We start from the raw sequence: 26,100 nt of genomic DNA, 5'->3' as shown, positions 1-26,100 counted from the left end.
GCCCAGACTTCCCTCTCCCCAGCCACTTCGTCCAGCTCCTCCCGGGGGATCCCGAGGCGTTCCCAGGCCAGCCGGGAGACATAGTCTTCCCAACGTGTCCTGGGTCTTCCCCGTGGCCTCCTATCGGTCGGACGTGCCCTAAACACCTCCCGAGGGAGGCGATCGGGTAGCATCCTGACCAGATGCCCGAACCACCTCATCTGGCTCCTCTCCATGTGGAGGAGCAGCGGCTTTACTTTGAGCTCCCCCCGGATGACAGAGCTTCTCACCCTATCTCTAAGGGAGAGCCCCGCCACCCGGCGGAGGAAACTCATTTCCGCCGCTTGTACCCGTGATCTTGTCCTTTCGGTCATAACCCAAAGCTCATGACCATAGGTGAGGATGGGAACGTAGATCGACCGGCAAATTGAGAGCTTTGCCTTCCGGCTCAGCTCCTTCTTCACCACAACGGATCGATACAGCGGCCGCATTACTGAAGACGCCGCACCGATCCGCCTGTCGATCTCACCATCCACTCTTCCCTCACTCGTGAACAAGACTCCGAGGTACTTGAACTCCTCCACTTGGGGCAGGGTCTCCTCCCCAACCCGAAGATGGCATTCCACCCTTTTCCGGGCGAGAACCATGGACTCGGACTTGGAGGTGCTGATTCTCATCCCAGTCGCTTCACACTCGGCTGCGAACCGATCCAGTGAGAGCTGCAGATCTTGGCCGGAGGAAGCCATCAGGACCACATCATCTGCAAAAAGCAGAGACCTAATCCTGCAGCCACCAAACCAGATCCCCTCAACGCCTTGACTGCGCCTAGAAATTCTGTCCATAAAAGTTCAGAACAGAATGGGTGACAAAGGGCAGCCTTGGCGAAGTCCAACCCTCACTGGAAACGTGTCCGACTTACTGCCGGCAATACGGACCAAGCTCTGGCACTGATCATACAGGGAGCGGACCGCCACAATCAGACAGTCCGATACCCCATACTCTCTGAACACTCCCCACAGGACTTCCCGAGGGACACGGTCGAATGCCTTCTCCAAGTCCACAAAGCACATGTAGACTGGTTGGGCAAACTCCCATGCACCCTCAAGGACCCTGCCCAGAGTATAGAGCTGGTCCACAGTTCCACGACTAGGACGAAAACCACACTGTTCCTCCTGAATCCGAGGTTCGACTATCCGGCGTAGCCTCCTCTCCAGTACACCTGAATAGACCTTACCGGGAAGGCTGAGGAGTGTGATCCCACGATAGTTAGAACACACCCTCCGGTTCCCCTTCTTAAAGAGAGGAACCACCACCCCGGTCTGCCAATCCAGAGGTACCGCCCCCGATGTCCACGTGATGCTGCAGAGTCTTGTCAACCAAGACAGCCCCACAGCATCCAGAGCCTTAAGGAACTTTGCAGCGGTGGCCGTGCCCGGTAATCATTTTTGGTGATTTAACCCCCAATTCCAACCCTTGATGCTGAGTGCCGACCAGGGAGGTAATGGCTCCCATTTTTATAGTCTTTGGTATGACTCGGCCGGGGTTTGAACTCACGACCTACCCATCTCAGGGCGGACTCTCTAACCACTAGGCCCCTGAGCAGGAAGTGACAATGCATGCGTGGGCAGGGACAAATACTGACTGGTTTAATGCCTTTCGCATAAGCAGAAAAACTGTTTTTGTTGAGTGTGATTTGAGAGTTAGTACCTCATCGTGGCCTTCTTCCTTCAAGCTGCTTGACTTGGTGAAGTCCAGCGGCCCCTCCCACTCAGGTTGGGTGTGGCCCTGAGATAACGCACCTCCTCCCGCGTGCTGAGAGGACGAGGACGAGGACGACGAAGGCTCCGGTGACTGCACGCTCTCTCTCTTGCTCTTCTTGATGCTGAGGTCCAAGGTGCCGTTCTCGTCCACTTCAATGTCAGGCTCCTGGAAATGGACGACCAAGACACTCGGCAACTAGGCAACAAAAAAGATCAATCAATCAATCAACGTTTACTTATATAGCCCTAAATCATGAGTGTCTCAAAGGGCTGCACAAGCCACAACCTCAAGGAGTGCTGAAAGATACAACCATCCCATCTGTCCGCATCCAAGTGAGTGGAGATCTTTACTGATTTTTTTATGAGGATGTTCCAATCAAGGTTTTATGCAGCCAGTTTTGATATTGATCATTAATGAGTGAGATGGGCTGACACCGATACTGATCACATGTATTAGCTGTAGGGACGGGTACCCAATCTTGTACTTTTTTAGCGTAAAATCCAACGGTGCCAAGTTTCGGGGCTTGACATGACGCCTGATTGCCGACTCAGCACTGAGCGCGGACACGGTCAAACTACTTTTAGGTATTGTTGATAGATAAATAGACTTTTCTGGGCGGTCCCATTTCTTTCCGCCCCCTCTTCTCCCTGCTTGCTCTCTTTGTTTTTGTCTTGTCTGAACTTTTTTAAAGCCTCTTTCTTTGCGCTGTCCTCAAATCTAAACATCAGACATGGATATGATCAGCTGGACTCTCGACGCAATTGACAAAATCTTTTCGACGAGGAAAAGAGGTTTGGGGGAGCCTGTCTACCATTGCTGCGGGGTTCGTGAGAGATTCCTGGGATAAATGGAGAATCATGTGCCTCTCAGTCCTTTCCATCGAGGACGTGGAAGACATCTACCTATTTGGAACCGTGATCGCGGGGCACCTGCTGATTGGGCTGGGCATTGCTCTGATGTATCGTCAAATTCGTAAGACGATGGCAGCCACTCAAGGAGTCCAAAGGCTGGTTTGGGCACTGTGGCGATTTCTGAACTGAATCGCAAGATGGATCACATCATGGAGAAGCTTGATGAAAAGGAACATTGAATTGAATATGAGAGAAGCCAGCATGGACGAATAGAACAGACAAGTCATTGCATTGTCTGCTCGCGGGAAAACAAACATCCTAATCTACGATTTGACTCCCTCGAACGGCCTTGACGCTGTGAAAACAGGACCAGGCTGTTCTGAAAAACACCCCCGAGGACACCTCAATGATGGACGCTTTTGTAATCCTTATAAAAAAAATGTTTTTCTAAAGCAGTACAATTCGAGAAATTAATGTCAGGCTTATGGGGCATATCATCCCTACTGTATGGGGGGGGGGGCGACACACTAACCTTTTTATTATTAACCATCTGGAATGGATTTCTGCTGTCTTTATGTTGAAGTGGAGACCATAATTCATAATAACTCACAATAATTCACAAAGTTAAGCTCAAAATGCAGCAAAATGAATGATGCGGACACGTTTAATACTAGATACTCTCTAAAAGGCATCTGCCTAGCGGGGGTCGGCAACTGGCGGCTCTAGCTCTTTAGCGCCGCCCTAGTGGCCCTCTGGAGCTTTTTCAAAAATGTATGAAAAATGGAAAAAGATGAAGGGAAAATAATATATTTTTTGTGTTAATATGGTTTGTGTAGCACAACCCTCCCTAATTGTTATAAAGCACACTGTTTATATTAAACATGCTTCACTGATTAGAGTATTTGGCGAGCGCCGTTTTGTCCTACTAATTTTGGCGGTCCTTGAACTCACCGCAGTTTGTTTACATGTACAACTTTCTCCGACTTTCTAGGACGTGTTTTATGCCACTTCTTTTTCTGTCTCATTTTGTCCACCAAACTTTTAACGTTGTGCATGAAGGCACAAAGGTGAGTTTTGTTGATGTTATTGACTTGTGTGGAGTGCTAATCAGACATATTTGGTCACTGCATGACTGCAAGCTAATCGATGCTAACATGCTATTTAGGCTAGCTATATGTACATATTGCATCATTATGCCTCATTTGTAGCTATATTTGAGCTCATTTAGTTTCCTTTAAGTCCTCTTAATTCAATTTATATCTCATGACACACTATCTGTATGTAATATGGCTTTTAGTTTTTTGCGGCCCCAGACAGATTTGTTTTTGTATGTTTGGTCCAATATGTCTCAACATTTTGTGTTGCCGACCCCTGACCTAGAAGTGTGTGTGAGTAACATGCAACTATAATGATTTGATACTTCTTTATATTGACAAATGTGCTGTTTTATTGTGCAATGATTGTTACCTATGTCTAGCTGGTAGTGATGGGTCCGGCAACACCGATGCATCGGCGCATGCGTCGAGCTCATAGAGCAAAACCCTGTGTCGGTGCGCGTACCGCTTTTAGAAAGTCACGTGACCGATCATGAGCTGTTTTGGTCACGTGACCGATACGCCAACTGTGTCGCACTGACGCCTCCTCTGTGCCCTGTGAGCGGCTCTTTTCTACAGCCGGAGAAATAATAACTAAGAAGAGAAATTGTCTAAAATGTAATACGTCGGGAAAACATTTTTTTTTTTTTTTTTATAAAAATTTATAAAAAAATAAAATTAAAAAAATTCCCAGTCCACAATCATCCACAACACGTTCTCTTAGATTTCCATGTTATGATACATGTTCACATTATTTATTGACTGTATCTAAAAAAGATAAAAATATATTTTTATTTAAATGAAGATATGAAATAATCCTAAATGAAATACAATGACTTGGTTTATATTATTGTATATACTAGGGCAGGGGTCACCAACGCGGTGCCCGCGGTCACCAGGTAGCCCGTAAGGACCAGATCAGTCGCCCGCTGGCCTGTTCTAAAAATAGCTCAAAGAGCAGCACTTACCAGTGAGCTGCCTCTATTTTTTAAATTGTATTTATTTACTAGCAAGCTGGTCTCGCTTTGCTCGACATTTTTAATTCTAAAAGAGACAAAACTCAAATAGAATTTGAAAATCCCAGAAAATATTTTAAAGACTTGGTCTTCACTTGGAATAAGCGGTAGAAAATGGATGGATGGATGGGTCTTCACTTGTTTAAATAAATTCATTTATTTTTTACTTTGCTTCTTATTACTTTTAGAAATACAATTTTAGAGAAAAAATACAACCTTAAAAATGATTTTAGGATTTTTAAACAAATATACCTTTTTACCTTTTAAATTTCTTCCTCTTCTTTCCTGACAATTTAAATCAATGTTCAAGTAATTTTTTTTTTTTTATTGTAAAGAATAATAAATATTTTAGCTTCTGGTTTTTCGATGAAGAATATTTGTGAAATATTTCTTCTTCTTTAAAATTCAAAAAAATGATTCTGGCCAATCTAGAAAATCCGTAGAATCAAATTTAAATCTTATTTCAAATTATTTTGAATTTCTTTTAACATTTTTGTTCTGGAAAATCTAGAAGAAATACTGATTTGTCTTTGTTAGAAATATAGCTTGGTCCAATTTGTTAAATATTCTAACAAAGTGCAGATTGTATTTTAACCAATTTAAAACATGTCATCAAAATTCTAAAATGTATCTTAATCAGGAAAAATTACTAATGATGTTCCATAAATTCTTTTTTTTAATTTTTTCAAAAAGATTCAAATTAGCTAGTTTTTCTCTTCTTTTTGTCGGTTGAATTTTGAATTTTAAAGAGTCGAAATTGAAGATAAACTATGTTTCAAAATTTTATTTTAATTTTTTTCGTGTTTTCTCCTCTTTTAAACCGTTCAATTAAGTGTTTTTTTCATCATTTATTCTCTACAAAAAACCTTCCATAAAAGGGAAAAAAAAATGTACGACGGAATGACAGACAGAAATACCCATTTTTTTATATATATAAATTTATTTATCTAGGTATTGTTGTTTAAATGACACTTACGTGTAACTTACAAATGACAATATATTTATTTATTTAAGTGTGTATCAAACTGGTAGCCCTTCGCATTAATCAGTACCCAAGAAGTAGTTTTTGGTTTCAAAAAGGTTGGTGACCCCTGTACTAGGGCATCAAATCAGTGTCAGTTGAGTCGGTCCATAGGTTGCCTGTAGGGATTTTTCATGTCCAGCAGATGTCAGTATTTAGTGACACGGTATCGACACAGTATCAATACAGTTTTGCAATGTGTCGAAACGCTTCATGACGCCTCATCAACCCATCACTACTAGCTGGTGACATAGTTGTCCCAGAATGCATAATGTATAAAGGCAGTTATCTTCTCCATGTCCATTGTGATTTCCATCCATTGCTCGAAAGTAAGACTATGTTTTTGGGACATGTACCTCAGGACTGGCTGAAAAAAAGTCATGACTTGTAAAAAGAGCATTACTAGGAAATGGATATCCCAGGAGAGCCCAACTTTGAAGCAATGGAGGGATTTTTAATGGGCGAAATAGGTGAATGACCTGCATTGGTAGCCGCCTTGTGCTAGCAGTTTTTCACTCTGTAGAATGCAGAAAAAAAGTGTGTTCTTGTTGGTCAAAATTCCCCCCCTGAAGTGCATTTTCCCTTCAACTGAGGAAATGATGAAGACAAGAAAGTTGGCGTACCTCGGTGCAGGGCTCCCTGGGGTTGGCGCTGAGGGTCTCGGGTCTTTCCCAGCAGCGAGTGGACAGGTTGAGGATGGCCGTCGCTGCCATGTGGGCCGCCTCGGCATCTTGACTGCAGTCGTACTCGTTGGACGACAACGCGGTCTTGGCGACGGCTCCCGATCCTGTCCGGGGCGGAGAGGAGGCCTTGGTGAAGGGTTTAGCTGAGCGGGGTAGAGGTAAGGCAAAAGTTAGTTTCAACATTGTTGGCTTTCAACAGCAGATTAGTCTTGCACTCTAATGCTTTTGAGACATGCACCGTCGACAGTGAGAGCGCTTAATGGATCACAGCACATCATAGCACTCCCTAGATAGTACGTGAGCAGGATGTGACATTAGAGCAATCTGATTGGATGCTTGCTAAAAGCTTTCAGATGATGTCACTGTGACATAATACCTCGCTCTTGGATCTTGGTGGTAAAAAAAAAAAATCCAGTTAGGTTCTTTGTTTTAAAATCAAGGAACATTTTTAGAGTTTGACAGTCAACATACTAGACACTCAGCATTCTCACCAGAACTACAGGCAAGATCAAAAATAAATAATGGTAAGTGAAAGTGAAGGAATATTGGAAATGTGGCTGTACTCTAAATCAGTGTTTTTCAACCACTGTGATGATCCAATTTGACCTATTTGGGTTAAAAATATTTTTTGCAAAGCAGTAATTATAGTCTGCAAATGATGTGTTGTTGTTGAGTGTCGGTGCTGTCTAGAGCTCGGCAGAGTAACCGTGTAATACTCTTCCATATCGGTAGGTGGCAGCAGGTAGCTAATTGGTAAAAAGGTGTCTTAATGCTTAAACCAAAAATAAACAAAAAGGTGAGTGCCCCTAAGAAAAGGCATTGAAGCTTAGGGAAGGCTATGCAGAACGAAACTAAAACTGAACTGGCTACAAAGTCAACAAAAACAGAATGCTGGACGACAGCAAAGACTTACTGTGGTGCAAAGACAAAAGTACATCCGGACATGACATGACAATCAACAATGTCCCCACAAAGAAGGATAAAAACAAGTGAAATATTCTTGATTGCTAAAACAAAGTAGATGCGGGAAATATCGCTCAAAGGAAAATACCAAAATAAGAGAAAAAGCCACCAAAATAGGAGCGCAAGACAAGAAGTAAAACACTACACACACAGGAAAACATAAAAAAAAGTCCAAATAAGTCAGGGTGTGATGTGACAGGTGGTGACAGTACACCTACTTTGAGACAAGAGCTGTAGTGATGCATGCTTTGTTATGCTTTAAAGCAGTGGTCCCCAACCTTTTTGTAGCTGCGGACCGGTCAACGCTTGAAAATTTGGGTCAATGCTTGAAAATTTGGGGGTGTATTTTTATTTTTTTCATTAAGAAATACAATCAGGTGTGCTTACGGACTGTATCCCTGCAGACTGTATTGATCTATATGGATATATATCATGTATATATTGTGTTTTTAATTAAAAAAATAAAATAAAATAAACTTTTTTTGGAGCGGAGGCTACGCCGGATAGTCGAACCTCGGATTCAGGAGGAACAGTGTGGTTTTCGTCCTGGTCGTGGAACTGTGGACCAGCTCTATACTCTGGGCAGGGTCCTTGAGGGTGCATGGGAGTTTGCCCAACCAGTCTACATGTGCTTTGTGGACTTGGAGAAGGCATTGGACCGTGTCCCTCGGGAAGTCCTGTGGGGAGTGCTCAGAGAGTATGGGGTATCGGACTGTCTTATTGTGGCAGTTCGCTCCCTGTATGATCAGTGTCAGAGCTTGGTCCGCATTGCCGGTAGTAAGTCGGACACGTTTCCAGTGAGGGTTGGACTCCGCCAAGGCTGCCCTTTGTCACCCATTCTGTTCATAACTTTTATGGACAGAATTTCTAGGCGCAGTCAAGGCGTTGAGGGGATCTGGTTTGGTGGCTGCAGGATTAGGTCTCTGCGTTTTGCAGATGATGTGGTCCTGATGGCTTCATCTGGCCAGGATCTTCAGCTCTCACTGGATCGGTTCGCAGCCGAGTGTGAAGCGACTGGGATGGGAATCAGCACCTCCAAGTCCGAGTCCATGGTTCTCGCCCGGAAAAGGGTGGAGTGCCATCTCCGGGTTGGGGAGGAGATCTTGCCCCAAGTGGAGGAGTTCAAGTACCTCGGAGTCTTGTTCACGAGTGGGGGAAGAGTGGATCGTGAGATCGACAGGCGGATCGGTGCGGCGTCTTCAGTAATGCGGACGCTGTATCGATCCGTTGTGGTGAAGAAGGAGCTGAGCCGGAAGGCAAAGCTCTCGATTTACCGGTCGATCTACGTTCCCATCCTCACCTATGGTCATGAGCTTTGGGTCATGACCGAAAGGACAAGATCACGGGTACAAGCGGCCCAAATGAGTTTCCTCCGCCGAGTGGCGGGGCTCTCCCTTAGAGATAGGGTGAGAAGCTCTGCCATCCGGGAGGAACTCAAAGTAAAGCCGCTGCTCCTCCACATGGAGAGGAGCCAGATGAGGTGGTTCGGGCATCTGGTCAGGATGCCACCCGAACGCCTCCCTAGGGAGGTGTTTCGGGCACGTCCGACCGGTAGGAGGCCACGGGGAAGACCCAGGACACGCTGGGAAGACTATCTCTCCCGGCTGGCCTGGGAACGCCTCGGGATCCCCCGGGAGGAGCTGGACGAAGTGGCTGGGGAGAGGGAAGTCTGGGCTTCCCTGCTTAAGCTGCTGCCCCCGCGACCCGACCTCGGATAAGCGGAAGAAGATGGATGGATGGATGGATGGAATAAACTTTTTTATTATTTAATTTTTTTATTTCTTGTGCGGCCCGGTACCAATCGGTCCGTGGTCCGGTATCGGGCCGCAGCCCGGTGGTTGGAGACCACTGCTTTAAAGTCATATCCAACAATTGCGACAACAACTTTTTACTGTCAACTGAGTTTCGTTTTTTAATGATTTCTGCTGGTGGTGTGCCTCCACATTTTGTCAACGCAAAAAATGTGCCTTGGCTGAAAAAATGTTGAAAAAGACTGGCCTAAAGCTGTGAGATGTGTTTCTCAGCTGTGGTACTCAGTTGTAATACTCTGTTCCACCACTTGTGGCAGTAATGACAATATTAAAACCAACTGAAGAAGTCTGGAGCTGAAGTCATCAAGACGTTTCTAAAGTGCAAAAATTATGACTAAAGTGGTGTAGCTGTTTTTCTTTAGCACTTAAATTTTATTGACAGTTTATTTTAGAAAATGATTATTAATTTAGTTCAAATGTGTTTATTTTAGCACAACATAATTGTATCTGCGTTTATTTTCGGCCCTTCTTTTGCAGTATACAGGTAAAAGCCAGTAAATTAGAATATTTTGAAAAACTTGACTTATTTCAGTAATTGCATTCAAAAGGTGTAACTTGTACATTATATTTATTCATTGCACACAGACTGATGCATTCAAATGTTTATTTCATTTAATTTTGATGATTTGAAGTGGCAACAAATGAAAATCCAAAATTCCGTGTGTCACAAAATTAGAATATTACTTAAGGCTAATACAAAAAAGGGATTTTTTAGAAATGTTGGCCAACTGAAAAGTATGAAAATGAAAAATATGAGCATGTACAATACTCAATACTTGGTTGGAGCTCCTTTTGCCTCAATTACTGCGTTAATGCGGCGTGGCATGGAGTCGATGAGTTTCTGGCACTGCTCAGGTGTTATGAGAGCCCAGGTTGCTCTGATAGTGGCCTTCAACTCTTCTGCGTTTTTGGGTCTGGCATTCTGCATCTTCCTTTTCACAATACCCCACAGATTTTCTATGGGGCTAAGGTCAGGGGAGTTGGCGGGCCAATTTAGAACAGAAATACCATGGTCCGTAAACCAGGCACGGGTAGATTTTGCGCTGTGTGCAGGCGCCAAGTCCTGTTGGAACTTGAAATCTCCATCTCCATAGAGCAGGTCAGCAGCAGGAAGCATGAAGTGCTCTAAAACTTGCTGGTAGACGGCTGCGTTGACCCTGGATCTCAGGAAACAGAGTGGACCGACACCAGCAGATGACATGGCACCCCAAACCATCACTGATGGTGGAAACTTTACACTAGACTTCAGGCAACGTGGATCCTGTGCCTCTCCTGTCTTCCTCCAGACTCTGGGACCTCGATTTCCAAAGGAAATGCAAAATTTGCATGGTTGGGTGATGGTTTGGGGTGCCATGTCATCTGCTGGTGTCGGTCCACTCTGTTTCCTGAGATCCAGGGTCAACGCAGCCGTCTACCAGCAAGTTTTAGAGCACTTCATGCTTCCTGCTGCTGACCTGCTCTATGGAGATGGAGATTTCAAGTTCCAACAGGACTTGGCGCCTGCACACAGCGCAAAATCTACCCGTGCCTGGTTTACGGACCATGGTATTTCTGTTCTAAATTGGCCCGCCAACTCCCCTGACCTTAGCCCCATAGAAAATCTGTGGGGTATTGTGAAAAGGAAGATGCAGAATGCCAGACCCAAAAACGCAGAAGAGTTGAAGGCCACTATCAGAGCAACCTGGGCTCTCATAACACCTGAGCAGTGCCAGAAACTCATCGACTCCATGCCACGCCGCATTAACGCAGTAATTGAGGCAAAAGGAGCTCCAACCAAGTATTGAGTATTGAGTATTGTACATGCTCATATTTTTCATTTTCATACTTTTCAGTTGGCCAACATTTCTAAAAATCCCTTTTTTGTATTAGCCTTAAGTAATATTCTAATTTTGTGACACACGGAATTTTGGATTTTCATTTGTTGCCACTTCAAATCATCAAAATTAAATGAAATAAACATTTGAATGCATCAGTCTGTGTGCAATGAATAAATATAATGTACAAGTTACACCTTTTGAATGCAATTACTGAAATAAACCAAGTTTTTCAAAATATTCTAATTTACTGGCTTTTACCTGTATATAGATCATTAATTCAAATGTTCTACTCTGTAGTGTAAAAGTTGGGCCCCAGGGTCAAACAGTTTAAGGTTACACACTACTAGTGTTGTCCCGATACCAATAGTTTGGTACCGGAACCAAAATGTATTTTGATACTTTTCGGTACTTTTCTAAATAAAGGGGACCACAAAAATGTCATTATTGGCTTTATTTGAACACAAAATGTTAGTGTACATGAAACATATGTTTATTATTGTCATTTAGTCCTTAAATAAAATGTTGAACATACTAGACAACTTGTCTTTTAGTAGTAAGTAAACAAACAAAGACTCCTAATTAGTCTATGCAGTAACATATTGTGTCATTTATACACCTATTATTTTCTACACATTATTAAGGACAAACTGTAAAAATTGATTATTAATCTACTTGTTCATTTACTGTTAATATCTGCTTATTTTCTGTTTTAACATGTTCTATCTACACTTCTGTTCAAATGTAATAATCACTTATTCTTCTCTTCTTTGATACTTGACATTCGTTTTGGATGATACCACACATTTAGGTATCGATCCGATACCAAGTAGTTACAGGATCATACATTGGTCATATTCAAAGTCCTCATGTGTCCAGGGACGTATTTACTGACTTTATAAACATAATATGAATTTAAAAAAAAAACAAAGAATATTTTGTGATGCTAAAAAATATTGAAGTACCGTATTTTCCGCACTATTAGCCGCACCTAAAAACCACACATTTTCTCAAAAGCTGACAGTGCGGCTTATAACCCGGTGCGCTTTATATATGGATTAATATTAAGATTAATTTTCATAAAGTTTCGGTCTCGCAACTACGGTAAACAGCCGCCATCTTTTTTCCCCGTAGAAGAGGAAGTGCTTCTTCTTCTACGCAAGCAACCGCCAAGGTAAGCACCCGCCCCCATAGAACAGGAAGCGCTTCTTCTTCTACTGTAAGCAACCACCCGCCCGCGTAGAAGAAGAAGAAGCGCGCGGATATTACGTTTCATTTCCTTTGTGTGTTTACATCTGTAAAGACCACAAAATGGCTCCTACTAAGCGACAGGTTTCCGGTTCATGAAAAGACGCAATCTCTCCATCCGCACACGGACTACTATTTCACAGCAACTGCCTAAAGACTTTCAAGAAAAGCTGGCTACTTTCCGTGCATATTGTAAAAACAAGATAGCTGAAAAAAAGATCCGGCCAGAGAACATTATCAACATGGACGAGGTTCCACTGACTTTTGATATTCCTGTGAACCGCACTGTGGATACAACGGGAGCACGTACGGTGAATATTCGCACCACAGGGAATGAGAAGTCATCCTTCACTGTGGTTCTAGCTTGCCATGCTAATGGCCAGAAACTTCCACCCATGGTGATATTCAAAAGGAAGACCTTGCCAAAAGAGACCTTTCCAGCCGGCGTCATCATAAAAAGCTAACTCGAAGGGATGGATGAAGAAAAGATGAGCGAGTGGTTAAGGGAAGTTTACGCGAAGAGGCCGGGTGGCTTTTTTCACGCAGCTCCGTCCATGTTGATATACGACTCCATGCGCGCCCACATCACGCTGGTTTTTAATATATTATTAAAGTTTGACTGACCTATCTGACTGTTTTTTTGACATTCCTTTAGCGCAGTTAGATGCGGCTTACAACACGGGGCGGCTTATAGGTGGACAAAGTTTTGAAATATGCCGTTCATTGAAGGCGCGGCTTATAACCCAGGGCGCCTTATGGTGCGGAAAATACGGTAATCATAGTAGTATTGACTAGATACGCTCTTGTACTTGGTATCATTACAGTGGATGTCAGGTGTCGATCCACCCCATGGCATTTGTTTACATTGTGACGGCTGTGAGCTATTGTATCCTCCTACGGTGTGTAGTGAAGCCTGTTTAGCTATTCCTCGTCCTCCAGTGATAATAATACTTGTAAGAAACTTACTTTATTTGTCGCCATGGAGACCAGGATTAGTGATTTAGAAGTAGATAAAACACTGCAACCTCTCCCTGAGGGTGTTTCAGTGTTATAACTTCACCTTTATCTTGACTTTTTACACCAAAATGCGTCCATTCTCCCTTTTCTGTCTACACACTGTGTCTGCTTGTAAGTACTCTGTGTGTGTGCGCTGCCCAACATGCTCCTCTGCTCGTAAAACCAGCGACGTGACGACGATAGGGGACGTGGGGGGGTTTTGGACCGGTACTTTTTAGAGGCGGTATAGTAGCAAATATGATTCGTCAGTATGGCGGTACTATACTAGTACTGGTTTACCGTACAACCCTACACACAATGATGGGCGTTATGTGCTTTCCCAATCCTGACATCATAGATCAGTGCGGCGGCGTTTAGTCTCCTCACTTTTGAAGGCTTTGGGTGATGTTTCAGCGGCGGGGGTCTTTGGAACGAGCATACGCTTCCCAAACACCTGCACGTCAAAGCTTGCATAGTCGAAAGACACCTTGGAGTACTTCTCCAGCTCCTTGGCCAGGTTGGCCCGAGGCGTGGTGGTGACCGTGTTGGGCCCGTAGGTGCCGTACTGGGGGATCTCCAGCTGCTTCACGAAACACATAGGCCTGCCGGAGAGAGGACACATATTAGTATTCATATCAAAGTGAAGGCAGGCAGACGTGGATTGTACGCCAGAACAAAAAGTGTTGTGCAAGTTCCTTCCCAAATGTAGCATCATTTAGATCAGTAATTGACAAAATGTCTTTACACTGCATTACTTTTGCTACATGCCATTTAGGGATGGGCACCTTTCACATTTCCACCTATACAGTACCAATTACCGTTGCCTAGGGACCGATTCCGGTACTCAACGGTACCAATGTGCAATTCGTTTGTGTAGGTTCATGTAGGAATAAATGTTCATTTGTTGAATAATACAATGACATGTTGTTGCATCTTGTTTTCTGGCAGTCTCATTTCAAGTTAAAGTTCAAGTAGCAATGATTGTCCCGATACATCATCTACATGTACATAGAAATGTAATAACTTCAATAAATTAATAAATAATAAAAAATACCTCCCTCTATCAAAATGTAAAAATAGTGATAAAGGCATCATGTAGTGACAAAAAGCTGACAAGTTGATATTAATAATGAATTTAAATAAGTTTATACATCTATATCTATACCTATATCTATATCTATATGTATATATATTTATATGTGTCCTAAAATATGAGCCCTCCTTTAAGGCAACCCTTGCCTTGACCCCTGGAGCCTATCTCAGCTGCATTTGGGCGGTAGGCGGGGTACACCCTGGACAAGTCAATACCCCATCGCAGGGCCTATGTATATGTATATATATATATATATATATATATATATATATATATATATATATATATATATATATATATATATATATATATATATATATATATATATATTAGAGATGCGCGGATAGGCAATTATTTCATCCGCAACCGCATCAGAAAGTCGTCAACCATCCGCCATCCACCCGATGTAACATTTGATCAGAACCGCACCCGCCCGCCATCCGCCCGTTGTTATATATCTAATATAGACGATGCAAGGCATTAGTGAGGTTATAAAGCTTTTGCCTGTTAAAGAAAGGAGACTGATCCAATGCAGCACAGACATTCGCGTGCCACGCTGTCACGACCCAGACGCACACCAGTGCGCAATCATATGGGAGCCGCGCTGAGCGCACCTCCAAGCGCGTCTCGCTGCCGGCGACGGCCGGGTATATGGGCCCGACGCTCCAGCGCCATCCATTTTCAGGGCTAGTTGATTCGGCTGGTGGGTTGTTACACACTCCTTAGCGGGTTCCGACTTCCATGGCCACCGTCCTGCTGTCTATATCAACCAGGGTGAGCCCCACCCCTTTCGTGAGCGCACTGCGCGCGGAGTGACCCCTGTTACGCGCCCCCGGCAACAGGGGTGGCGGGCAGGTAAGCTGCGCGGGCGGAGCGCGCGGAGTGACCCATGTTACGAGCCCCCGGCCACGGGGGTGGCGGGCAGGTAAGCTGCTTACCTGCTGCGCGTGACGCCGGCCGCGGCGAAGGCGGACGAGGCGGGGTGTCGGTGCGGTGGGCGCGGTGGTGACCCTGGACGTGCGTCGGGCCCTTCTCGCGGATCGCCTCAGCTACGGCTCCCGGTGGGGACCTCTCGGGGGAAGGGGCCTCGGTCCCGGACCCCGGCGAGGCGTCGGGGGCCTTCTCCGCTCCGTAAAAGTGTCCATCTCTTTTTTTTTTTTTCTTCTGTTGTGGCATATGCTGCAGGTGCCTGCTCGTTTTTCGTATGTGGGTAACAACATTTAACTATGTATATATATTTACCAATTGGTTTAACTGCCACCCGCCTGAATCTATTTAAAATCTAATTTTTTTTTATTTCAACCGCCCGACCCGACCCGACCCGACCCGACCCGCGGATAAAATCAAATTTTTTTAAATTTCATCCGCCCGATCCGCGGATAATCCGCGGACTCCGCGGTTGTGCCCGCAAACCGCGCATCTCTAATATATATATATATATATATATATATATATATATATATATATATATATATATATATATATATATATATATATATATATATATACACACACACATCTATATACAAACCCCGTTCCCATATGAGTTGGGAAATTGTGTTAGATGTAAATATAAACGGAATACAATGATTTGCAAATCATTTTCAACCCATATTCAGTTGAATATGCTACAAAGACAACATATTTGATGTTCAAACTCATAAAAAAAATTTTTTTTGCAAATAATCATTAACTTTAGAATTTGATGGCAGCAACACGTGACAAAGAAGTTGGGAAAGGTGGCAATAAATACTGATAAAGTTGAGGAATGCTCATCAAACACTTATTTGGAACATCCCACAGGTGTGCAGGCTAATTGGGAACAGGTGGGTGCCATGATTGGGTATAAAAACAGCTCCCCCAAAAATTCTCAGTCTTTCACAAGAAAGGATGGGGCGAGGTACACCCCTTTGTCCACAACTGCGTGAGCAAATAGTCAAACAGTTTAAGAACAACGTTTCTCAAAGTGCAATTGCAAGAAATTTAGGGATTTCAACATCTACGCTCCATAATATCATCAAAAGGTTCAGAGAATCTGGAGAAATCACTCCACGTAAGCGGCATGGCCGGAAACCAACATTGAATGACCGTGACCTTCCATCCCTCAGACGGCACTGTATCAAAAACCGACATCAATCTTTAAAGGATATCACCACATGGGCTCAGGAACACTTCAGAAAACCACTGTCACTAAATACAGTTGGTCGCTACATCTGTAAGTGCAAGTTAAAGCTCTACTATGCAAAGCGAAAGCCATTTATCAACAACACCCAGAAACGCCGCCGGCTTCTGTGGGCCCGAGATCATCTAAGATGGACTCATGCAAAGTGGAAAAGTGTTCTGTGGTCTGACGAGTCCACATTTCAAATTGTTTTTGGAAATATTCGACATTGTGTCACCCGGACCAAAGGAAAAGCGAACCATCCAGACTGTTATCGACGCAAAGTTGAAAAGTCAGCATCTGTGATGGTATGGGGGTACATTAGTGCCCAAGGCATGGGTAACTTACACATCTGTGAAGGCACCATTAATGCTGAAAGGTACATACAGGTTTTGGAACAACATATGCTGCCGTCTAAGCGCCGTCTTTTTCATGGACGCCCCTGCTTATTTCAGCAAGACAATGCCAAGCCACATTCAGCACGTGTTACAACAGCGTGGCTTCGTAAAAAAAATAGTGCGGGTACTTTCCTGGCCCACCTGCAGTCCAGACCTGTCTCCCATCGAAAATGTGTGGCGCATTATGAAGCGTAAAATACGACAGCGGAGACCCGAACGACTGAAGCTCTACATAAAACAAGAATGGGAAAGAATTCCACTTTCAAAGCTTCAACAATTAGTTTCCTCAGTTCCCAATCGTATTGAGTGTTGTTAAAAGGAAAGGCCATGTAACACAGTGGTGAACATGCCCTTTCCCAACTACTTTGGCACGTGTTGCAGCCATGAAATTCTAAGTTAATTATTATTTGCAAAATAAAAATAAAGTTTATGAGTTTGTCTTTGTAGTGCATTCAATTAAATATGGGTTTAAAAGGATTTGCAAATCATTGTATTCCGTTTATATTTACATTTAACACAATTTCCCAACTCATATGGAAACGGGGTTTGTATAATTCTATGCTCAAAACTCACTCACGTTATTTTCCGTCCTGTTACTCAAATGAGTCATCTTTGCTTGAGGAACTTTGCACACTGATACATGTTACCTGACGTGGGCCAATGCACATTTGGAATAATTCAATAAATGTATGATAAGAATTAAGAGTTTCTTTTGAGAGTTTCAACTAGCAGATGGCATAGGTTTAGTGGAATGGCCAATAATAAATAATAGCAACGGTGTTGTGGTAGTGTCTTCCAACAAAACCAAGTGAGTTGATATCAGTACTTACCTGAGCACTCTGTCAGAGTTGGAGGTGGGTTCACTGACTGAGGCTTGCAAATGGACCTGCTTGTCTGGGTTCTTGTTCAGCTTGGATGCAGCAGCGATGGGGCAACCGGACAGACTGGCAAGATTGACACATTGAAATGTTTAGATGAAATAAAATAGAAAAAAAAAGTTTGTTAGAATAATTGTTTGTAAGTGATCACAAAAAACTTTGTGTTGAAATGAGTTAGCGGCATACATTATTTTAGCACTAATTCATTGAATTTCTATATTTTTGATTTAATAAATAAAAGGTTTAAATGTTGTCGATAGCCAACCTCATGTATTATTCTAACTAGGGACTTTCCGTAAATTTACCACGGGAAGTTAAGCTTGGGAAGGTTGGAAATTTTGACCATTTTTTGATTATTCAAAGTTGGACAGCGTCTATCTTATTGTGTAGAATAAGATGAGAAGCTTGTAAAAGACTAATGCAATGCTACACACAGATATAAATAGTCAGCTAAACAATCTTTAAAAATATTTGACTGATGGACAAATGAATAGAAATAGGCTAGATGAATAAATGAACACTCAATCAGCAATCCTACATTCTTGTACGGCAACAGAATGGCTAGCAGAACAGAAGGCAGAGGAAACTACACCTTTTGGTTTAGTATTTGCTACATGAACTTTACACATCACAAAAAGGTAAATTCGGATTGCTAACGTTGTTAGCATGAATGAATGGGATTTAACATAGAGAAAATTAGCATCACGGCTAACGGAGAAATATTTTGGGTTCATTATGAGACTGTGGTGGTACATAAACCTAGCTAGTGTTGCGTTTTGGACCAGCTGTTCCTCCCAGGGAATTCAAGTCACAATTCGCTCCCAAGCTCTTTACGACACTTAAAGCTGAGTTGAAAAACCACCAGAGACAGAATAGGTATTTCGTTGTATATTTTCAAAGCTTTGCCAATATACATTTTGAGACCAGTCTAACCCTAGAACATTCTATTGCGCCTCCCAAAATGGTCTGTCTTCCCAACGCCAAAAACCCCTCTTTCCTTCCCCCTCCCTAGCCATAATACAAGCACAACATCTCCCTAGTCATAATACATTCCAAAGAACTCAAGGTTAACACACACAGTTTACTTGCTGACAGAGCATCAAGAGACGAAATGGAAAACACGAGCTGTTTTCAAATATGACTAAGAAATGAAAGAAGTACAACTTAAATTCGGATATATGTAAATATCTGCCTCCGACACTAGCTAGAGATATTGGCCCCAAAATCATTGAACAAGTACAGGAACAGCTAGTCTGCTGGAGTAGTCTACAGTCATACAGTAACAAGCTGTTAAACTTAAATACCATAGATCAAATATATTTACCCCAGTGGGAATTATCTGTGAATGTGATGGAAGAATGCACAGTGCAGGGTTGAAATTCTACTGAATTTGCATGAAATCAGGTTGTTGTAGCTAATAATCATGCTGCAAGATCTAGCATGTTGCATCAATCCATCTTCTTCCGCTTATCCGAGGTCGGGTCTCGGGGGCAGCAGCCTAAGCAGGGAAGCCCAGACTTCCCTCTCCCCAGCCACTTCGTCCAGCTCTTCCTGTGGGACCCCGAGGCGTTCCCAGGCCAGCCGGGAGACATAATCTTCCCAACGTGTCCTGGGTCTTCCCCGCGGCCTCCTACCGGTCGGACGTGCCCTAAACACCTCCCTAGGGAGGCGTTCGGGTGGCATCCTGACCAGATGCCCGAACCACCTCATCTGGCTCCTCTCCATGTGGAGGAGCAGCGGCTTTACTTTGAGCTCCCCCCGGATGGCAGAGCTTCTCACCCTATCTCTAAGGGAGAGACCCGCCACCCGGCGGAGGAAACTCATTTGGGCCGCTTGTACCCGTGATCTTGTCCTTTCGGTCATAACCCAAAGCTCATGACCATAGGTGAGGATGGGAACGTAGATCGACCGGTAAATTGAGAGCTTTGCCTTCCGGCTCAGCTCTTTCTTCACCACAACGGATCGATACAGCGTCCGCATTACTGAAGACGCCGCACCGATCCGCCTGTCGATCTCACGATCCACTCTTCCCTCACTCGTGAACAAGACTCCGAGGTACTTGAACTCCTCCACTTGGGGCAAGATCTCCTCCCCAACCCGGAGATGGCACTCCACCCTTTTCCGGGCGAGAACCATGGACTCGGACTTGGAGGTGCTGATTCTCATCCCAGTCGCTTCACACTCAGCTGCGAACCGATCCAGTGAGAGCTGAAGATCCTGGCCAGATGAAGCCATCAGGACCACATCATCTGCAAAAAGCAGAGATCTAATCCTGCAGCCACCAAACCAGATCCCCTCAACGCCTTGACTGCGCCTAGAAATTCTGTCCATAAAAGTTATGAACGGAATCGGTGACAAAGGGCAGCCTTGGCGGAGTCCAACCCTCACTGGAAACGTGTCCGACTTACTACCGGCAATGCGGACCAAGCTCTGGCACTGATCATACAGGGAGCGGACTGCCACAATCAGACAGTCCGATACCCCGTACTCTCTGAGCATTCAATGTTTATTCCCATTCATTCCCGTTAATTCCCATGGAGTTTCCAACTTTGAATATTCCTGGAATTTTGCAACCCTAATTCTAACCGATCTTTTTGTCACAAGGCGAGTGAACGACGCATACTTTTGCAGTCGTTATACCATAATTAAAGTTAAAGTACCAATGATTGTCACACAGGTGTGGCCAAATTATTCTCTGCATAATCCTGATATGGTAAGAGTGGCGAGCAGTAGAGAAGATGGAGTGAGTTGTAACCTGCGGTGTGTGTTGCGGTTACTGTTGACATGGCCTTGGCCTGTGCAGCCAGGGGTGGGGCACTTCAAGACGTTCTCATACATGGCCAGGACTACAGACACACAGCAGATAGAAATGAGTGAGCTCGGGGTCGGTTGAAACACTGGCAGGTAGTTAAAGACAGTACAGTAGTAGCACACTGCAGACGGTAGTGGAAGAGAAAAAGTTAGTGGTATTAGTGCAAGTAGTACTCTTTGCAGCAGCATTAATAGTGGTAACATGATTACTAAAGTTACTACAAATGAAATAAGAGTTGAAGCAAAATATCACCAACTCTGAAAGATCCCGCAGAATGACCTGTTAAAACAACAGTGTGGTGTTTCACAGTCAACGACACACTTGAAGGGTTTCTAGAGTCCGTGTCTGCTTGTACTGTGTGTGTGCTTACCCTCTGGTGGGATTCTGTCCTTGTGAGGACATCCAGAGAGACTGCGGTGGTGAGGGTACAGCCCAGTCACGTGACCCGTGCCATCACACCCGGGGGTTGGACACTTCACTTCCTTCTTGTCTGAAAGGATGGAATAATTAGGAGTCAGTTGTTGTTGGAACACTGGCAATACAGAATCATGACAAGGATCTCTCTTACAAAATAGTTGTACACAGTACAGTACAGTACAATAAGTGATGCAGCTTGTACTCCAAAAACTCGTAATGTGAAAGTGTGTCAACCACTAAAATGAAATGACATCGATGTCACCGCTTCTTCCTTCCCAGAACATGTAACATGTCTTGTAAACCCAGTTTTGCTCACAACATAAGAATACCAATAAGCCGAAAGACCGCTCGTATCCTGAGAACCTGGTCAGCTGAGGCAGGTGTGTCCCCAGGTACAACCACTAACTTTTTCCCAACCTACTCAGTGGCCTAGTGGTTAGAGTGTCCACCCTGAGATGGGTAGGTTGTGAGTTCAAACACCCGGCCGAGTCATACCAAAGACTATAAAAATGGGAGCCATTACCTCCCTGCTTGGCACTCAGCATCAAGGCTTGGAATTGGGGGTTAAATCACCAAAAATGATTCCCGGGCGTGACCACCGCTGCTGCTGCTCACTGCTCCCCTCACCTCCCAGGGGGTGAACAAGGGGATGGGTCAAATACAGAGGACAAATTTCATCACACTTAGTGTGTGTGTGACAATCATTGGTACTTTAACTTCTACCAACCTAGTCCGTTGTGTCCTTGAGCAAGACACTTCACCCTTGCTCCTGATGGGTGCTGGTTAGCGCCTTGCGTGGCAGCTCCCGCCATCAGTGTGTGAATGTGTGTGTGAATGGGTGAATGTGGAAATAGTGTCAAAGCGCTTTGAGTACCTTGAAGGTAGAAAAGGGCTATTCAAGTATAACCAATTTACCATTTATAATTTAACATTATGTGTCAACATTTACTGTGAATTATCATCATCAGCTGTCAAGCTGGTCCAGAGTGCTGCTGCTCGAGTGTCGACCAGAATGCTGCTGCTCGAGTGTCGCCGAGAGCTTAAGACGAGAGAGCTCACAGCTATTAAGACTTCTTTGCGGTGTTTGGGAAAGGAGAGACCCATGAATTAGCAGAGCACCACTAGTATTTACTGTAAATTATTATCATCAGCTGACAAGCTGGTAGAGAATGCTGCTGTTCGAATGTCGCCGAGAGCTTAAGACGAGAGAGCTCACAGCTATTAAGACTTCTTTGCGGTGTTTGGGAAAGGAGAGACCCACGAATTAGCAGAGCACCACTAGTATTTACTGTAAATGATCACCATCAGCTGACAAGCTGGTCCAGAATGCTGCTGCTCGAGTGTCGAAGAGAGCTTAGACTAGAGAGTTCACAGCTATTAAGACTTCTTTGCAGTGTTTGGGAAAGGAGAGTGCCATGAATTAGCAGTAGTATTATCAAAGTGCATGCAGTAAATGTGAAAGCCTACCTTTGCTGTAGTGAGAGCTGCGCCGCACCGCTCCGTCCGAGCTCTTGCCGGGGCTGTCGTAGGACTGGTAGTCCTGGGAGCTCTGACCCTCCGTCCCCTCGCCGGCCTTCAAGGCGATGGCTTGCTCCAGCAGGCCCAGGTTGCCCCGAGTCATGTCCCAGTTCTCCGAATCGTCGGTGATCCCCGAACCCTCCGAGATAAAATCGGGCCCCTCTTCATCGTCGTCCTCTTCCTCGTCGTCGTCCTCTTCGGAGCGCACCTCAATGACCACAGTGGCCGGAGAGACTTTGCCAGAGCAATGGTCGTCCTCCTCTTCCTCTTCCTCCACCGGCACCTTGCTTGCTTCCTCCTCCTCCTTGGCGTCTTCTTCAGTCATGGGAGAGCAGACCTTTTCTTCATCAAGAGATTCCTGAGATGTTTGACTGTGTGGACTCATGGAGTAAGGGGTATCCACCTCTTGTTGGACTCTCTCCTCTTCGTCGTCCTCCTCTTCTTCCTCTTCCTCCTCCTCCTCCTCCTCTTTCAGCTCCCTCCTTCTCTGCTCTTCTGCTGCCTGGTTGACCTGGTGATGGTTGTAATGACCTGTGGAGTATTGATGGTCTGAGATTTCCTGGCTGAGCATCTGTCTTCCTACTGCTCTGTTGTCTACAAACTGATGTTCATCAATCTGCTCTTCCTCCTCCTCTTCGTCCTCCTCCTCTTCTTTTGTATGTTCCAGCTCAGTTCTCCCAAAGTCACTCTGCCCTCTTGTCTCTCTATCTTCGATTGTGTCCGGCCTATTATTGCTTTCCTCATGATTATCCTCAGCCAGTTGTTCTGGGCTCACCAACGTCTCGTCCTTACCGGTTTTCTCGGTCACAACTTCATTCTCCGCCTCCACCGTGATGCTGTCCTCCTCTCTCGTTGTGGAACAGACCACAGTTTCTGCCACATTGTCTTCCTTCATGAATGGGGAACAGTGGTCTGTGGATCAAGAGGAACCAGACTGGTTATTGAGTATGATAACTTGCATTACAGATGAGCCATACGGCTTAGAATAATTATATAGACGTTATCACACAACTCTTATGCTTAAAGGCCGTTGCTCTATCCATCCATCCATCCATCTTTAACCGCTTATCCAGAATGGGGTCGCGGGGACAACAGCTCTAGCAGAGACCCCCAGACTTCCCTCTCCATAGCAACATTAGCAACTTCCTCCTGGGGAATCCCGAAGTGTTCCCAGGCCAGAGAGGAGATGTAATCCCCCCATCTGGTCCTTGGCCTTTCGCGGGGTCTCCTCCCAGTGGGACGTGCAACGAGGACCTCCCTAGGGAGACGCTCGTGAGGCATCAGCACGAAATGCCCGAACCACCTAAGCTGGCTCCTTTCCAAGCGAAGGAGCAGCGGCTCTACTCAGAGTCTCTCTCGGGTGACTGAACTTCTCACCCTATCTCTAAGGGACCCTTCTGAGGAAACTCATTTCGGCCGCTTGTATCCGCCATCTTATTCTTTGGGTCATGACCCACACTTCATGACCATAGGTGAGAGTAGGAATGTAGATAGCTCGGTAGACCGAGAGCTTTGCCTTCTGGCTCAGCTCTCGTTCCGTCACAACAGTGCGGCAGAGAGACTGCAATACTGCCCCAGCTGCTCCCATTCTCTCGTTATTATCTATTGTGTTCAAGCTGTACTTTTTATGTTTCGTGCAAGGACACACTACTTGTTATCTTCCACGGCATGTGAGGAGTGGCCTCGCCGCAGATGTTTTCTGTCTTTCAGCTTGCTAACTAACAGCCAAGGATGAACGAGCACCTCAACGAAGATAAGTCATATCAACAGCAGGCAGACCAAGCAGAGACAGGGCGCAATCACAAGGCCCCCAGCACATTTCCGTTCTGAATAATCACGTATTGTGCGTACTGAGCTGCTGGCATAATGTGTGACCCCTCCCTTTAGAAGCAGCCTCAGCGATGTAACTCGGGAACTCATAAACTGAATAAATAGGGGAGCGCGTGGGCTGTTCCTCAGAGCGTAGGGTGAGACTGTAACTGAGTGTGCAGCTCCATGCGTTCTCCTTATGAGCAAAATTTAACTCTGTCTCTGCCTGATTCCTTGCTTCTTGTTCTGTTTAATAGATAGTTCGGTGCTTAAACCTGACAATTAGATTAGCAAATACAATATATAAACATATGATACCTGTATTTACAAATCAAAAAAATAATGAGTGAACTAGATCCAAGTTTCTTAACCATTGTTGGGCGGCGAGCACCCCCTAGCCATCCATCCATCCATCTTCTTCCGCTTATCCGAGGTCGGGTCGCGGGGGCAGCAGCCTAAGCAGGGAAGCCCAGACTTCCCTCTCCCCAGCCCCTTCGTCCAGCTCTTCCCGGGGGATCCCGAGGCGTTCCCAGGCCAGCCGGGAGACATAGTCTTCCCAATGTGTCCTGGGTCTTCCCCGTAGCCTCTTACCGGTTGGACGTGCCCTAAACACCTCCCTAGGGAGGCGTTCGGGTGGCATCCTGAGCAGATGCCTGAACCACCTCATCGGGCTCCTCTCCATGTGGAGGAGCAGCGGCTTCACTCTGAGTTCCTCCCGGATGGCAGAGCTTCTCACCCTATCTCTAAGGGAGAGACCCGCCACCCGGCGGAGGAAACTCATTTGGGCCGCTTGTACCCGTGATCTTGTCCTTTCGGTCATAACCCAAAGCTCATGACCATAGGTGAGGATGGGAACGTAGATCGACCGGTAAATTGAGAGCTTTGCCTTCCGGCTCAACTCCTTCTTCACCACAACGGATCGATACAGCTGAAGACGCCGCACCGATCCACCTGTCGATCTCACCATCCACTCTTCCATCACTCGTGAACAAGACTCCCAGGTACTTGAACTCCTCCACTTGGGGCAGGGTCTCCTCCCCATCCTGGAGATGGCTCTGCACCCTTTCCCGGGCGAGAGCCATGGACTCGGACTTGGAGGTGCTGATTCTCATCCCAGTCGCTTCACACTCAGCTGCGAACCGATCCAGTGAGAGCTGAAGATCCTGGCCAGATGAAGCAGAGACCTAATCCTGCAGCCACCAAACCGGATCCCCTCAACGCCTTGACTGCGCCTAGAAATTCTGTCCATAAAAGTTCAGAACTGAATGGGTGACAAAGGGCAGCCTTGGCGGAGTCCAACCCTCACTGGAAACGTGTCCGACTTACTGCCGGCAATGCGGACCAAGCTCTGGCACTGATCATACAGGGAGCGGACCGCCACAATCAGACAGTCCGATACCCCATACTCTCTGAGCACTCCCCACAGGACTTCCCGAGGGACACGGTCCAATGCCTTCTCCAAGTCCACATAAAGAAGACATTTGAAAACAAATACTGCAAATGAACATGAACATGGGCTCCATGTCTCCACTTACTTTGTATTGATTCTGGTTCGCTGCTTGCAAGACTTTTCTTCTTCTCTTGGAGGTCTTCCTCCTCTTTCTCCTCCTCCAGCTCATTGTCTTCCTCGTCGATGTGGTGGTGTGGTGTGAACACTTCTTCTTCTTCGCCGCCGTCTTCCTCCATTACAGCAGACTGACCTTTCTTCTTGGGAGTAGACTGGTTCTCCTCAGCCTCTTCCAGCTTCCTCTTCTTCACGGTTGGACATCCCAGTGCA

The 26,100-nt window shown here is 45.2% G+C and overlaps 1 protein-coding gene and 1 long non-coding RNA gene across 10 annotated transcripts in view; one reads left to right on the top strand and one right to left on the bottom strand.

Moving 5' to 3' along the window:
• Nucleotides 1-26,100, bottom strand: part of LOC133615077 (myelin transcription factor 1-like) — an 83,197-nt gene that overhangs the window by 25,225 nt on the left and 31,872 nt on the right. For 5 of the 8 annotated variants that reach the window (XM_061973425.2, XM_061973432.2, XM_061973458.2 and 2 more), the window contains exons 5-12: nucleotides 25,859-26,100; nucleotides 22,464-23,426; nucleotides 20,950-21,069; nucleotides 20,523-20,613; nucleotides 17,720-17,833; nucleotides 13,625-13,839; nucleotides 6,346-6,548; nucleotides 1,687-1,935 (exon numbers count right to left, since the gene is read on the bottom strand). In XM_061973425.2, coding sequence (XP_061829409.2) covers nucleotides 1,687-1,935; nucleotides 6,346-6,548; nucleotides 13,625-13,839; nucleotides 17,720-17,833; nucleotides 20,523-20,613; nucleotides 20,950-21,069; nucleotides 22,464-23,426; nucleotides 25,859-26,100 — 2,197 coding nt within the window. The remainder of the gene's footprint in view (nucleotides 1-1,686; nucleotides 1,936-6,345; nucleotides 6,549-13,624; nucleotides 13,840-17,719; nucleotides 17,834-20,522; nucleotides 20,614-20,949; nucleotides 21,070-22,463; nucleotides 23,427-25,858) is intronic. The other 3 variants (XM_061973449.2, XM_061973481.2, XM_061973472.2) reach the window with 2 other exon arrangements.
• The window catches only part of LOC140679430 (uncharacterized), a 55,239-nt gene continuing 35,963 nt past the window's right edge, over nucleotides 6,825-26,100 (top strand). The window contains exon 1 of one of the 2 annotated variants that reach the window (XR_012050850.1): nucleotides 6,825-6,929. This is a non-coding gene — a long non-coding RNA (uncharacterized lncRNA). The remainder of the gene's footprint in view (nucleotides 6,930-26,100) is intronic. The other variant, XR_012050851.1, reaches the window with a different exon arrangement.

Source organism: Nerophis lumbriciformis, linkage group LG01, assembly GCF_033978685.3.
Source record: "Nerophis lumbriciformis linkage group LG01, RoL_Nlum_v2.1, whole genome shotgun sequence".
NCBI lineage: Eukaryota > Metazoa > Chordata > Actinopteri > Syngnathiformes > Syngnathidae > Nerophis > Nerophis lumbriciformis.
This window is presented reverse-complemented; position numbering and strand designations above follow the sequence as displayed.